This window comes from Cylas formicarius, unplaced genomic scaffold (assembly GCF_029955315.1).
Source record: "Cylas formicarius isolate icCylForm1 unplaced genomic scaffold, icCylForm1.1 PGA_scaffold_9__14_contigs__length_23061073, whole genome shotgun sequence".
NCBI lineage: Eukaryota > Metazoa > Arthropoda > Insecta > Coleoptera > Brentidae > Cylas > Cylas formicarius.
In genome coordinates this window covers 4496878-4513362 of record NW_026844365.1, presented here as the reverse complement: position 1 = coordinate 4513362, position 16485 = coordinate 4496878, and the positions used below count along the sequence as shown (strand labels likewise).

At 35.9% G+C, this 16485-nt stretch overlaps 1 protein-coding gene across 1 annotated transcript; it reads right to left on the bottom strand.

The window, feature by feature from the left end:
- Positions 1-6023: 6023 nt before the first annotated feature.
- On the bottom strand, positions 6024-12332 carry LOC132707022 (exopolyphosphatase PRUNE1). Its single transcript, XM_060678648.1, has 4 exons — positions 12232-12332; positions 11943-12178; positions 11436-11710; positions 6024-7137 (listed from the first exon to the last, which is right to left on the bottom strand). Exons 1-4 carry the CDS (start codon positions 12274-12276, stop codon positions 6578-6580), a joined length of 1116 nt encoding a protein of 371 aa, XP_060534631.1. The 5' UTR covers positions 12277-12332; the 3' UTR covers positions 6024-6577.
- Between the last annotated feature and the right edge of the window lie 4153 nt (positions 12333-16485).

The window sequence follows — 16485 nt, the reverse complement described above, 5'->3', positions numbered from 1 at the left end:
TTCGATTCTAATCCGGTAGTAATAAAAATTCCAGGCCTTGCAGTCTGCTATCGATAAATTTACTTAACCGCAACATTGCCACTATAAAGCGTTTTTTTTATTTAGTTTTTAAAGCAAATTCGTTGAACTCGCTCGTTTGATAAAGAAGGAATCTGTCTAACTATTTTACCGCCATTTTCGAATGATAAGTGGAACAAACACGAGATGTCACTTCTTCATAGCTGTACGACGGCATGTGGCCTTTTACAGTCTATTTTAGTTTGTTGTTTGTGTGCGGGTGAAAAGGCGGAACAATGCTCGTTAATTTAATACTGTTTGGTGTGATACCCGCAGTACTTGCCGAGTTGTATTTCTCACAATCTGGTTTTAATGACGTATTACGGGAGTATATCAAAACGGGCGCGCAGACAGAGTTCGAAACTTGCAATATCATTGTGACGGACGACGAATCCTGCGACGCACAGTTACACACGTACGCCATGTTTAGCCGCTGTTGTAAAAAAATAGTCAACGACTTGGCGAATACGAGATATCTGAGCGATAGCGAAACGACCACAACGATTACTTTGGTTGGAGATTTGGACCGTCTGGAATCGGTGTCGGAAAGTCTCGTCAACACCAGCTTCTTCCGCAACCGCGGACGTTTTAGATTTTTCATTTGCGGGCAATTGGAAGACGATTCGAGGATCGTCGACAGCTTACGGATGATTTGGAAAAGCAGAATATTAAAAGCCAGTTTGGTGTACTTCTACAACTCGCTAAGGGTAGCGTCTTACGACCCATTTTCGGAGGAGATACGAAACGCGAGCGCGCTGTCACCCGACCACCGCAAAAACGAATTCTTCCAAAACGTAAAAAACCTCCATGGACATAAAATAGAAGTGGCCGGGTATTACAACCCCGTGAATACTACGGACACGACGTTGGATACAGTTTTATACAAAACTCTAAATACAGTAATGAACGCTTCGCTTCATTTTACCATGCTTGATGCGAATGAAAGTTATACCAACGTTATAACAGCCCTGACGTCCGGAAATGCAGACATTTGTCCGCTTACCAAATCCATGGTATTATTTTCGCAGTACGAAGACGTGGTGGACTTCACGTTTCCGCATATGATGAACGATATCGTCGCGTTGGTGCCTAAACCTTCACCAATATCGAATTCGATCGGCCTTGCAAAGGTCACCTATAAGATGACCATCTTGGTCACTATTGCTCTCGTGGCGGTGGAGATTTTATACAAAAACTTGCGGCTACATCGGAGAGAATGTTCTTTTTCAATGGGATATTTCCTTTTCAGCATGTACGGAATGCCGTTTGTGAAATTTAAAAACAAATCTATACTGATCGCCAGTCTGATGATCTTCAACGTGATCGTTTCTGTTATGGTTACCGTTCAACTTTTGCAAGACTTCATCAAACCGCATTGGGAGCCGAGGATCGTAAATTGGGAGCAGCTGCAAAAGACGAAATTAGATATATACTCCCCGTACTTGTTTGATGAAATAAATTCCACGCACGAAGTCAGCGCTCCGATGCTAATCTTTAAACTGCTGCTGGAAGAAAAGTTAAACAGAGCATTCATTTTATCACACTACGTGGCAAATGCGGTCCTTCTGAGCATATGGAACCCCCACTTGGAAATTATGCCCGAGCATATAATTCCGAGCGTCGGCGTATACGTCGTGAGGAAAAACTCCCCCTACTTGGACACCATGAACCACGCAATTGCGTTATTGAAGGAATTGGGAGAGAAGACGTTGCAGCCTCCCGCTACCGAGAAAATTGCCGACAGGGAAGTTTTGACGTTTGAAAATTTTTGGGTAATCTTCCTCTGGTTGTTAATCATGTACTTCATTTGCATCGTCGTGTTGGTGATTGAATTTTTGATAAATTCATAGAGATGCTAACAGTAATTGACGTGTCTCAATCACTTTCTTTTTCTTCAGTCACAAAAAATTATTAATTCCGCACAGGTGTGAGTCTTCAACGTTAAAAATTATCGAACTTCTGTCTGTCAAAAGTGAAGATGATGGTGCGACCATTAGTTGGATCAAAATTTCGGACGAGAGAAGAAAGAAGTGGATCGGACACTGATGGATCAGATATATATCAGAAAGTATAGAAGAATGGAAATGGGGAGACCTGATGATGTTTTTGCATTAGTATCAACAGAACCAAACCCTGGATAGCCATCGCAAATCATAAAACAACTAAAGGCGTTGTTGGAAATGAATAACTCCAAGTATTTCCACCATCTATTATGATGTAATTGAAAGTCTAGTCTACAAGTTCAGCTAAAAAAAAAAAAAAGTTGTACACCCTTAATGGCTCTTGACCACAGTTTAAAATTTATGTGGGCGGAGAACTACTAAGTTTCTCCACATGCGATGATGAAATTAGCGGAATCGATTTTAGGAAAAGGATATCGGGAGTGAACGCAATTTCAGAAGTCACTCGATCACTTGCAGCAAGGGCCGGGGGCGGCGCATAATTCATATTTAATGAAGCACTTTTCGTTTTATACCAATTTTTTTGGAGGACACTTGTACAAAGTGCTTGGAGATATAGGAACAATCAATTACAAAATATTAAGAGTCAGCCAATAGAGCCGTCTACCTTTCGTATTCTACCCTAACTGATCTTTTGAAAAAAAATAACGTGAACGCTGTTGGAACCGTAAGGGACATAAACTTTTTCTTCTAATGGTGTAACATGATCGGCACAAAATCTGGGGAAGAAAAGAAAACTGACAGATTGATGTACTTTCTTAATACTCCCTTCTGTAAAATAGCTAATTATACACTGATCTAGCATGCAGACTGTTATTTAACCACCTCAGGTTCATTTCACACGGATCCGAGCCATTTCGGACATTTCCGGCACCGGTTTGGGAGGAATCGGATGTTTTCGGAATGTTACCGAATTTTGAAGTTTGTTAATTTTGACGGTCATGTCAGTGAAAGTATTCGTGTTGTTTTGCAAAAATATACCCAAAACTAACGATCGTAAAAAAAGTATACTATGCAACACGTTTGGTAAACATTTTTTTAAGTCATTCGTTTATTGAACACTCGCTCCGCTCGTGTCAAATAAACTCGTGAGTCAAATGCCGTTTACCACACTTATATGATATACTGTTCCTTAACATTCACTGTCTCATAAAATCGCACATAACTAAAGTGACCATTTATTTTTTAACTCAAAACGGGACAAAAAAAATAAGCTTCAGGTTAAACGTCTGGCGGGAAATTCAAATTTTAAACAGTATTTTTTTTAATTGTAGCCCAATTAGGCAAAACTTAGATAGGGTTTTCGATTTCGCGACAATAAAAAATATTTATTTACGTTACTCTAAATCGATATTTAAAAACTGATTAAAATTTAAATTTCCCGCCAGACCGTTACATTTAGCCTTCAGGCTAACAAAGAAAATAAACACAACTTTTTAATTTTCTTTATTTAGAATAAGTGTTACTTAATGGAATTATACACTATAATTATTTTCCTATTAATTAAGTAATTAAAAAAATAATAAGTAGTGAAAAAGACTCTTTCTACTGGAGCATTTGTTCCGGGTAGACATAAAATGTATTCAATTAAAATACAAAAATTTTCATGTTTAAGATTGTTAGAACGAAAGTGTTTGAATACTTCCACCCAACGAGTTTCTGTTGAGACTTTTAAATTACCCCATTCGGTAATTTTTTGGGTAGTTTGAAATTAATGTGAATTCGTCAAATAAATAAAGAAAGCAAGCCCACTGTTTCAAGTATTCACGAGTAGTTTTATAAAATTCTGTTGCCGTATTTTTCACCAAGTCTTCATTAATATTAGTGCCATTATCTTTTAGTTTCACAATTAAACTACGAACAGTAAATGGAAGAAACTGGTTGGTCTGTTTCTGTGCCAAATTGTCTTTGAGATGATTGATTTCTTTTGCCGATACAGTCTGACCCTCGACGTTCAATACAGCTTGATGAAAACTTGCTGACTGAGCGTGTAAAAAATTAAGCCATAATTCTGACGTGGGATCTTCAAAAAAGTTTTTCAACAATTTGAGACATTTTTCAATGCTCAAAAAATAGTCTTTTAACGGTTGGAACATTTTTAAAACTCTCTCCAAAGCAGGCATAAGCGCAAGCCACCTGGTTTTACTGTAACCAAGCATTTGGTGATGTTCTATTTCAGCTTCAGCGCAAAACTTCTTGAGAGCTTCCACTCGAACCGTGGAAATATAAAAAAATGAATATATTTTGACAATAATGCTTTCGTAGTCTAAAGGTAGATCATCTGCAGCGGATTTTATTGCATTGTGAATTATATGGGCTCCACATCCAATACCTATCAACGGTTTTTTCAGATATGATTGTAACTTGGCTAATACATTGTTAGTTCCTCGCCTAGCGACACCTCCAAAATTGACATTAGCATTGTCACCACAAAATGCCACGACTTTTTTTGTCAAATTATTATCTATTAATACTTGATGTAAATAATCTACAATGATGTCAGAAGTTTCACCTGGTTGCTCTTGGATGTCTAAAATTTTTACTGGCACACCTTCATAAGGTTGAGAAAAGCGCACTACGAAAGGATAAATTTTTTTGTTGCCGTGGTTTGAAGCGTCGTTTAAAATTGTTATACAATTGGACTTATTAAGATCATCTTTTAAACTGTCGATCGCTGAACGCCCTAAAACATTTACCACAATAGCTTCGGTTTTTGTACGCGCGCATGTGAATTTCGGATCAAAACATGTTTGAATTAATTGGAACGAAAACTGTGGATTTCTTGTATGTTGTGATAAGCCCAGACGCCTTCTGCAGCAGCAATATCCAAATCCTTTGAAGTTGGCGCGTTTGGGTTCTTGAAAAAGTTTAACATGAAGAACTGGAAGCAGCGGCACGATCGGCATTTTTATGTTTTTCTGACTTCAAATGCTGTTAAATATCACCAGCATCACTATGGGAAACACTAAACTTTGTGCCACACTTTTCGCATCTGACATCTGAAGCAGTATTAGTTTGCTTAATAAAAGGGTATTTTGCTTGTAAGTTGACATGAAATGAACACTTGCGTTTCGGCATAACTATAGGCAAAAATCCAAAACAATATAAAAAAATAATTATATAGCAGTTTATCACTAAACTCCTTCACAAACTTTACGTAAAAACAAAACAATAACGAGAAGTCTGAGTGCGTGCACGTGAATAGCGTAATAAACAATAAACAGGAACGAACAGCGTGCGCGGGCGGGCGGGGGAAGCACCGATCGACAGTGATGCGAATCGTCTGTGAATCCCCGCCCGCGCGTGTTTCGTGAGCTACCTGATTTAAATTTTCGCGCTGTTTCACAAAACGGGACAATTTTGCGTCCCGGAGCTTTGTTTGGGGACAACGGGACAGGTGACCTATAAAAGGGACAGTCCCGTTCAAAACGGGACGTATGGTCACTTTACGACATAACCCATCCAAACACAGTAGATAAATCGGTGATAGATGTGACATAATACAGAAAAGCGTTTTTGTTATGCTCCACAGCGCCCTCTCTTAATGATTTTTTCATTCAATCTAGAACAAATTGTAATAAAATTACTAATACAAAACCAAACTGTTGTTTATTATTATAATATTACTTTTGCCAGTAGACTCCTCCCCCTTTTTCTTACTTCCTATCCTAATCTCTTACAATTTAGGTAAAATTGAACTCTGTGAAGGTTCTATTTACAAAACTTCTGGACTCCTCCTGCGTCGGTTATTGATGAATCGAACTTGCTGACGTTTCATCAATCATCCTGTTGGCTTCTTCAGAGCTTAAATGAAACTTATTCGCATTCTAGTCTGTACCTGCTTATATATTGTTTCAGTCGGGGCGGAGCTAGACGAGGGGCATGAACATTGTCTCAGATTTCCATATTGGTGAAAGAAGTTTAAAAAGTCGTTCTAGTGTGTTTTGTGGTTTTAGGAAATTAGGAAAAAGGGCAGTACTAGAGATTCGAAAAAATATGTGTTTTTAATAACAATAATAATATTTATTCAGTAGACAATGATAATTATAAGTTAAAAATAATACGTTACATTCAAAGTACATCTACAAAAGTAAACAAATCGTAAAACCCTTAGTTGTGCGGAATCACATTTCATAAGTTTTGGTTAGTTTAATATATTAAACATTTTAAAACATCAAAAATTACATTGAATTTTTAAAAAAAGTAAATCTGGTTTTAACGTTTATTAGGAACGTTTCATGTGTGGTCAGTAATGTTTTGAATGTAATTAAGGACTGCAGTGGCGAGTGTGATTTTTGGAGATTGGGGTGCTTAGAAAGCTTAATATATCCAATGTCGAAATTATTAGAGAGAAGAGCAGATGTAAGATGTTTCAATTCAGTGATTTGGGCCGAGATAATTTTACGTCTCGGTAAACAAGACAATAACGGACGCACAAGATTTGTAAACAGAATGAAAAAATGATAACACGACATTTTGCTGGTATTTCAGTAATAAGTTCTTTTTTATTAATCTCCCTACAATGGCAATAACGACAACATATCCAAATTTTTGATTATTTAATTTGAATCGTGAACCGCCAACTTGATCAATGGTACCAGTTGCTTCCTCGATAATTTGGTATTATGAACCCTTAACAAGCATATATTATCGAACCCCGTCGGTATCTCTTCGAACTGAAAATTGTACGTAGTATCGCGTTCAAATTCCTTCAACAACCGAATTCTCATTGGATCTTCCGTGTCCTCGGAAAATATCGCTACGTCCCGTTTAACTACATCGTTCGCCTCCAAACCGACTAAAACTGCAAAAAACAAATCGTGTTCTCGGCAAAATTCGGCAACGGCCCCGTACGAATCGACTAGTTTCAAAAAATTTTCAACGAGCATCGGCAGTCCGGGAACCAAAACTCCCTCCACAACTTTTAGGTCTTTGTAAAGCAGTTGCTTTGGAGATAAATGCGAAACGTCGTTATGAACACGCCACAGCCTGTCGAAGAGATTTTTTCGACCTTCTGTAAATTCAAATTGTTTCTCCAGTATGTTGCATACTTGTAGATCTAGATCCTTAGCTTTTCCGTTTTCCGGTAACAGCGCAATAGTATCGAATACAATGGTTTCTAAAATGCAATAAATAAAGAGGTAGTGATGGAAAATATATAGCCATATGTTAGTATAGTGGCAGTACGCCCTCTGTTACAGATGGAGAAACGACCGGGTAAATGACATCTGCTTTTAAGTTATATGTTCGGTTATACGCTTTTATTAAGTTATTCTGTATTCTTTAGAAAAGTGTGCACAATAATAGATATTTGATACGGTATTCGCAGAAACATGTGAAGTTTACATGTTTTATAGTTACTTCTAATAAGTAAGTAAATAGGTTTATTTAGCACATGGCTTGTATTATACATACATCACTACAAACATTTATTTTATAAAATGGCACTAGGAAATAAAAATACATATAAATATAGTACAGTTAGTTTTTTAATATTTTAGCTCGGAAGAGCATTGAAGAGGCGAAAACCATTTCCAAACAAGTGTTTTTGCATATAAGTCGTTCGCTTAAACTCTACATTGAAATTGTTCTTTGACCTAACATCGTAACTATGCTTTTCACTTCTTTGGGTTAAGTTGGTTTGAAGATATGGCGGCATTAAAATATTTTTTTATTTTATGTACGGTATTCAGTATTAAATCTGTACTTATGCATATCCTCTGCACCACAGGCCAGTAAGAACTGCAACAATTAAAATAGGGAGATATTATTATATTATATATCAATAACCGACACCATTGATTTAACCCCTGACATATTATATAAAGAATTCCAATCTTTTTTTCCAATTTTCTTATATAAACAGTCAATATGAGCCGAAAACCTGAACTGACTTCACATGTATGGAAGTCAACATAAATATCATAACCATGCTCAAAAAAACATTGAAAAATGAATTTTCTCCCAACTACCATATACTTTGTCTTATCCGAGTTAGCTTGAGTTTATTTTTAAAAACCATGTATACAACCAAGACAGCACCGAGTTGATAACACCAACTACCAATAAGTTAAGTTGGGCATTTTTAAAATTTTTCTGTACACTATTGAACCCCTGTCATTCCTAATACAGCTTTATACCGAACCTTTCACTAGAGTTTTATTATGCCTATTACAAAGATAATTTATTATCCATTTTACGACACTTACATCTCCCACTTTTTAATCAAGTCATCAAGGCTGAGATCATCATATTTGTGTTTGTTTATAGGATGATACTTACATATAAGTTTATGTGTGTGAGATAACACCTAAACATTTAAAGTAGGGACTGTGTATGTAATGCTTGTTGTCATCCAAACTGTAATAAATGGTAATTTACTCTTTCCCAAGCATTTGTTTCTCTCGATTTTACTCATTGTGGATCTTTAACCATGGGTTCTTTGTCCAACGGAAAAAATGCTAACAGTTCCAGGCGTGCTAACTAGTGCAGAAGTGCCAGAGATTTAGTTATCCAAATAACGAAAATCACTCATCTAGGGGCACGGATCTCAGCTTCACGCAAAGACAATTCTAGTGTAAACGTCATATTTGGTTTTGGCATTGTTTTTTAAACCGATATGGTAGATAAATAAGAAGTTCTACCGTTTTTCTAACCAAAACTAACAAACACATTGTTCTTTGCAAATCAGGTCCTAAACAGGTAATGATTGAAAAACACAGTAGAAAGTAATATCAAAATAGATATCGTCGGATCCTAAGGTATGCAACCTGACTCATTGTTTATGGTATTTATTCAATATTTTAATATTTTATATTTAGGTGAAACAACCCAGCAAGAAGTTATAAAAATCATATCTGCAGGATATAAGTGTAAGAGATCTTATTGTTGTCTGTGAACCGGTACTACCAACATTAACTATGTCAATCAACCAAATATTTGTAAGAGTATATCCTGAAAGTTTAAAAATGGGTAAAGTACACCCGTATTCTAATCAGGTGATCAAAATAATATGCAATTGGATTTGAGAAGTTTCAGTAGTACTGTTTGCGCTGTGATAGTTTTTGTAAATTGTCTAACTTCTTTTTTTTTGTAGTGGATCTAATTTAGAGACTCTCAAGCGAACTGATAATGAGCATTAGTATAGGTAATCTGAATTGTTGTTGCATCGTGGGTGGACACCTTGATTGAAAATAAACGCAAAAAACAGTGTATAAAGTATTCCAACAAAAAGTGCAAAATAACTTTCAGATATAATTGACAAAATTCAAATGTGCCAGGTTTATTCTATAAAATACTTAGACCTTATTCTTGATGGCTTGTTAATTGTACTTACAATTTATTAAGAAAATCATACCTTTCTTACGAGACAGTACAAGTGTACAAGACTCTCGAATAAGACAAATGATTTGATAAATATCTGGGACACTTGCGGTAGTGTTACCTCACTTCCTCCCTGTGTAAACCTGAACAGTTCCTAAATAATAAAAATGTAATTTTAACCAACGTGACAGGATTGAGGTGGTCCAATAAAAAAAGCCTGTTAATGAATATTTTGTTACGTTGGTATTCTTCAACATTGAATGAAAGCTGTATATTCTGTGATTCTGTGTTACCACCAATTCTGCTGTATTGAAGAGGCAATCAAACTGCAGTTTTAAGTTTTAGTCTTCACTAACATTTTGTTCTACAACAGGTTATTTTACTTGAAACAGTATTTATTGTGCAATTCGGATTCTGGGGAACGCTTATTAAACATGGAAACGTCAGAAGTAGAGTAGGAATCCACTTGCCAGGCAAATGCAGAGCATTATCATAGTAAACCAGTTCAGACAGAAGTAACAAGAATGCTTTCGAAAAATCGTCACTGGCGGGCGCGTTGGATCACTATGGAACTTTCGCAAAATCGATGTAATTTAATTGTGCATGCACCCTGTATAAAATGTTCTTCACATCTCGTCGAACTTCAAAATTACAGCAAACATCGGTAAATATTAATATTTGTACAAATAATAGCGTTATCGAATGATATTTTTTCAAATACCTCGCGCCTTGTATAATTGACGAAACCAGAAACTTTCACGACACGGTTTGCGATACTGTTCCAATAAAATTATCCCATCTTTAACTGTTTTTCATTTATCGCCAATAATTTACCCACAAAAACGGAAATTTTTACAATCATTGTTCGAAGTAGACGTTATAGCTCTGAATTTTCCACGCATCCTGGTTCAAGAATTTTTTGAAAATAGTAAATGGTTTTCGAAAAAATAAGTTTTTTCTGAAACCATGCAGTGCGCCTTAATAATCAATGAAGTCATCGCGTCTTGACAGCCCCCGAAATAACGATTTCAATATGTATTTTTTCAAATATCCCGAGCAGCGTATGTGATAGACGAAACCGCAAATACAAAAATTGAAGCCTTGATGCGGCCTATGACACCGTTTGAACCAATTAGCCATATTTTTTACGACTTTTGATTTGTGGCTAATAATTTACGCTGTAAAAGAACAATCTTTTAGATTTTTGCCTATAATTTGAAAACCCTGTATATAATCGAAAAAATGCCCGAAATAAATGTTATTGCACTGGATCTTCTGCGTCTGCCGGTTAACGAATTTAGCCAATCGGATGAACGATTATGGAGGAAAGCATATTTTTGTGGAAGCTAAAATTACAAAAAAAAAATTAAAACATTTTTAAAAAATACTTGGTAATATTCGAGTGCTGCAATTTTTACTGTTTAAATGTGGACTTTTACTTCTCTGCTAAATTTGAAGTTGATATCTGCAAATGTAGGACAGTATTTCTCATTTAGCACGGAATATCGGGAACACCCTATACAATAGGCGAAAACCTTAAATACAAAAGTTTTTGCTGTCTGTGCGGGCTATATCGCAATATAAAAGAAAGTGATATCTGAGTCATAGTCTTTCAGTTACAACCGATTTTCAATAATAGGGGGACAAATGTTTCAGTTTTCTTGAATTTGCGCCGCACCCTGTATATTTTTGAAAAATTTTTAAGAATAAAGTTTAAAGTTTATCTTTTGCTTCTTCTGGTTCAAGAATTTTTTTGGTCTCTTAAACACAGTTTTTGAAAAATCTTGTTTTTTGTAGACCCTTGCACATGCGATTTTTTATTTTTTTAGAATACTTTCCAAAAAATTCGATTTTATCGATTTTCAAAAGTAACCAGAAGCATAGTGTTTCAGTTTTTATTTTTAACGCGATGCAAAAGAAAAGTTAAAAAGTACCTTAGATTTAGTAACATGGAAAGTGTGTAGTACTGATAGCAGTGAATTAGTGCAGAACAGTTTAAATGTGCTCTCTACCCTCTACAAATTTTTGGAAAAGTGAAATGGTGTATATTTTTTTAAATTTTTATCCATATAGGAATTGTTCCTTCATACTTACGGTACAGCATATAAGCCAAGGGTTTCGTTAGAATGCTTCTGTCCTTTTTTAAAATCTCATCTGCTACTAAAGTACAACAGGAACCAACCTGCTCTATTCTCAATTGAACTTTCATTGGATCCCATTTGTTAGTGGTATCAATGGGTCTATGGTCTACAATTCTTTTCACATGTTTAAATAAAGTTTGGTCTTGTTTTGACAAGATATGATGATCTACTAGTGTTACATCACAGTCTTTTGGCAAGGTAAGTAATTTTTCTAAATCAATGTTGTCCCTAAAATAAGGTTTTTAGTCTAATCGTCAAAGAAACTATATAGCAAGTTATGTTCAACTATGTGGGATTATTAAAAATAAAAATCACCTCTTATTAAATTATAGTGTATAAAAAGACTCAAGTTTCCTACTATAATATTCCAATAAAATACTTTGGGGGATATTAGGTGGAATCTAAATTCTATGAATTGAAAAAAACCGCGTAATACTGGTTGGCACCTACATGTTTTTACCTGAACAGTAAAATGGAAAGATCAATACCGGCCTCTTTCAGCACGAGACAGTTTTCATTTCGGAGAGAAAATTTTTGCCGCGAAACGTTCAGAATAGGAAGTACTAGAGTGCCTTCGGCGGAGCGTGTTTCGAAAAGAAAATATCCATACAATAAAGCGGATACAGTGGAATCCAAATCACAAGATTCATTCCCAAGAACCAGACGTACTCGTCGAGACTTTAGATCTGATCGGTCCTAAAACAAGCCGCCGAATTACACCCATCGTTTGACCCATTATGATTTTTAACCAGTGAGTTTTTTGAAGATTTCAAAAAACTTATAAATTTATCCATTAGTTAGGTTAGCACTGCAGAACAATTATTTTCAGAGACAAGCGTCGTTCTCTGCTGCTATCACAGAATGTCGAAATTTTCACTTCTTCCTTTCGTTTTGGCAAGGTTCTGAATTGAATTCAATTTTTTTTTTCAGAACCTAACTTTAAAATAGACTATCCGCGGAATGCCATAGAATAAGATTTAGAATAGAACATTAGAGAATTCCCCCCTAATGCGGATAATCTGCAAGAAGTTGTAAAAAGAACTAGAACATTTAGACAAAAGTGGTTTAGGTTCAATTATACTTTTAAAAAATTAAGTATTTTGTTATATGTTGTTTTTCATATACATTTCATATAATTTTGATTTCCAAGCAACTTTCTAAAAATATTTCGCATATAAGGGCGATTTTATATCGGTGTACTCTCCTCTGATGTGGTCAATGTTACTCAAGTTACCGCGACAATTTAAAATAAAATAAGTCGGCATTAACAACATTATCAACAATAATATTGACATGTTAACAAACATAAGAAACAAGTTAGACAATGTTTTATTACCTGTTAAAGAAATGGTTTATGTTCCAGATTTGTCAGTAAACTTAGACTCTGTAGTTAACAAAGGGTGTGCAGTATTATTTACAAAGGTAATTCAAATTATGAAGCAATAGCATCACCCGATAGGGATTTATTTAAGTTAGACGTGAAATCTGAGCACATCTAGCAAATATATTGTTATGGCACCATAGGTTGGGGCATATAAATTTTTGTAACTTGAATAAATTGACAAATGGTATGGCATCAGACATAAATTTTAAAAAAGAACTACTTGAGTTGGTGCATTCCGATCTATGTGTATTAAATTGGAGGCTCACAATGGGAGCGATTTTTGATCCAAAGTTGTCATGGAAGTCACTAACTATAAAAATGATGCAGAAAACCTTAGGCGGGTTGAATATGATGCGATTTATAAGTAGAATCTGGTGAAGGACACATCCCTCTACCCTTCTAACCTTTTACAAAGCTTATGTCAGACCACATTTCGATTATGGAGCCGATTTTTTGGGTGGTAGTTCAAAAAAGACCATTGCTCAATTAAACAGAATTGGAACACAGAAGATATATAAGAAAGCTGCCAGTTTAGCAGGCAGTAAGAAGAGTGAGACTTGGACTCCTAATTTTCATTTGGTTTTTACACATGTTTCAAAGGATAAAGGCCGTGTAGGTTTTGGTGTTTACAATTACAATACGAACCTCAAAATGGGACAAGGAGACGGTCAAGCTTTTGAACGGATTGAATTCAATGACATCAACAAGGCAGTAATCCTTTCACACTCCGAAAGTGCCCTTGAAGATACCAATAAAACTGGGATGGATGCAAAGTCTAACTACTTAACTTTGGAGGTTAAAAATAAACTAATTACCTTAATAACAACTCAAAATATCTGGATATCAAGCCACTGTGGTATAAAAGAGAACGATTTTGCCGACCAGATTGCCAATGCTGCTCGCTTAGAGCCACAGGAGAATGGAAAATTGAGTTTTAGGGAGTTTTTCCCTGAATTAAAGTTATGCTTTTGTTTTTACATTTTCTGATTCTTTGGTCCATTTTTTTTTCTGTTTAGCCGTCCAGTCGGATGATAGTATTATCCCTCTCTCTCTTTACAGAGGCATTCTTCATGGATAGTTTCTTGTACACGTACTACCGTGTAACACGTAATAGATTATTCCCGTTTCCTGGGTTTCATCGCTCTTTGAACCTGAACCGCTCTCTTCCTAGACGGAAATCGTAAATATAATCATTTTTCACACAGTTTTTCTTAGTTTAAAATTTTACTCATGTCGGATGCTGTAAATCATTTTCGCAATATAATGTTTAGGTGTTGGTTAAACCGCGGATTACTGTCGATTATTATTCCGAATTTTTTTGTCTCATCAACTAAACCAATTTTCAATAGAGCTTTTAACATTGCTTTTAAGAAAATCCAGTTCATTCTTGCTCTGTTGTTGCTTGTTCTTGTTCTTTCTTGTTTTCTCTTTGTTTTCTTCAAGTTGTATTTTGGAAAAAGATCACTTAGTGTTTGTGTTTCGTAATCCTGGTTTGTGGATCTTGGGGAGTCCGTAGAGTCGAAGAATTTTAACGTCAGCAAGTTCGACTCAGCAAAAACCGACGCGAGGGGAATCCAGAAGTTTTGTAAAAAGTGCCGAAGGAGAAAATAGAAATGAAAACCGAAATAATATCTCTTGTACTTGGAAAGGGAAAACGTCTATTTTTTAATGTTTAGGTAGCGGGCAGAGTTTTACAACTGATCTGCGGAGTTGTCCGTTTTGCAACTTTAATGGCCACTTTTGATGAGGGCTAGGTCGCTTGGTGCTATTTCGAAGACGGGATTGTTCCACTTCATGCGCTCTTGCAAGGTGTGGAGGTATTCTAAGGAGTAACTTTTATAAAAATCTGCAGTACTTTGTAGTAGTTGAGAAAGGTATAAGTTTTGAAATTCGATAGAGAGGCACAGAAAACATAATAGAAGGCGTGTAAGTCTTTGGACGTTCTCTGAAACACTATGCAGCTAGATGGAGTTTTTTTGATAGCTCTTCTATGTCAAACGTATTAAGTGTGAACTTGGAAGCAACAGGGGTGTTTTTCGAAAAATGGGAGGTCTAGTGCGACCTCGATACAGATCGAGATCTAGAAAGCGATACATTGAACATGCTTGATAAGCAAGTTCAGAGCCCCTTGTAACTTCGTCAAGAGTCGGTTTGCCATATATTTTTGATGTGCATTTTTAATATTTGTAAAGACCACAGTGCTTTTGGAGCAAATCATCCAAAAAGTGAACTTCGACGGTTTTATTTTATTCACTAGAACGGATTCTTTTTCGTTGAGTCGTTCGTCGTTCCACCACATGCTGTAGTTTAATAACTCTGTGAGCTCTAGACCTCGAGAAGCAGCTTCTGCTGGATTTAAGGCGGACGGAATGTATCTCCAAGAAGTAAAGGCAAGAGTATCTTGGATGTGACTTACTCTGTTTACCACGAAAGCTAAGACGACTTGAAAAAAAACTTTTGAAAGTTAAGGCAGTTCTGATTTCTACTCTATTCAGGGATCGGATATTGAAAGTGTGTTGCATAATATATTTCGCTGAGAGGATGACGACACGGGAATCCCAAGGGATCGAAAAGTTTTCTTAGATCCGAAAGTATTGATCGTATAGTATATATGGTTTCAGTTGTCCCGCACTGCTAGAAGAAATAATCGTACTACGGTTGCCATTGTAATCCCAATGTGTTTAGAAAATTTGGTTCTTCCTTGTCAAACGTCAATTACTTGCCCGTTTTCGTAGTTCGAAAATTCCGAGTTTGAGTAACTCGATCAGTTCCGTTTGAAGGAGCTAACACGGAAGGGCTTATCATGAATATAAGTCTGAGCCTTATCTACCCCCCATCCAAACATTCTGCGAAAACAGCCAATAATTTGACAACGTAAAACCACGGTGTCGAATAAAGATTTCTCCCCATTTTGAAAAATACACATCCGGATTAACACAACAACTTAAGGTGTTTGTTAAAGTGTTTATTTTTTAAGTTTATCTAAACCATATCCAAACATTTTTCTAAAACAGTCAACAAGCTGGCAACATCGCAATTAAAATTGACATCCAATCACAATATCATAAATAACGATCTAGAAATCATTAACAGGGTGTCCCTAGAACATTCACTTGGTAGGTCTGTGGATGTCGATCGATTATCTCAACTAGTTGAAATAAGAACATCGAGATGTGTTCATTCCTCTGAAAACGGAGGCAAAAAACCTTGTTCTTATGCTCGACAGTAAGCTAAGATTTAATGGTCACGTTATACATTAAAAAATTCATTGCTCACTTAAAATGCTTATATGGTTCTAAAAATATTTTAAATCAATCTTTCGCACGGACGTTCGCAATTTAAATTTAAGATTTAACGGCCTGCTCACGTGTCTACGTCACATCTCTGCAATGTTTGAAAGATCCTGTACCTATGACATGGCTAAAAGATATAATGCATTGCATCAGTCTCTTAAATTGTTAAACACCTGCGTGAAGTATTATTATCAATTAATATTTATGAAATATCTATTGTGAACTATTTCCAAAGTTTTAGATCCTCTATTTGCACAGATCCTACTAGGTATTTATTTATTTATTTTTTTAATGCGTACGTTTCCTGTCTAGCGCTGCAACCTGGA

Coding starts and splice junctions, on each gene's coding strand:
- LOC132707022 (XM_060678648.1), bottom strand. CDS start 12,276: ATGGATAAATTTATAAGTTTTTTGAAATCTTCAAAAAACTCACTG. Junction 11,711..11,942: donor CTTTCCATTTTACTGTTCAG/GTAAAAACATGT, acceptor ACCTTATTTTAG/GGACAACATTGATTTAGAAA. Junction 7,138..11,435: donor CTTGGCTTATATGCTGTACC/GTAAGTATGAAG, acceptor ATTGCATTTTAG/AAACCATTGTATTCGATACT.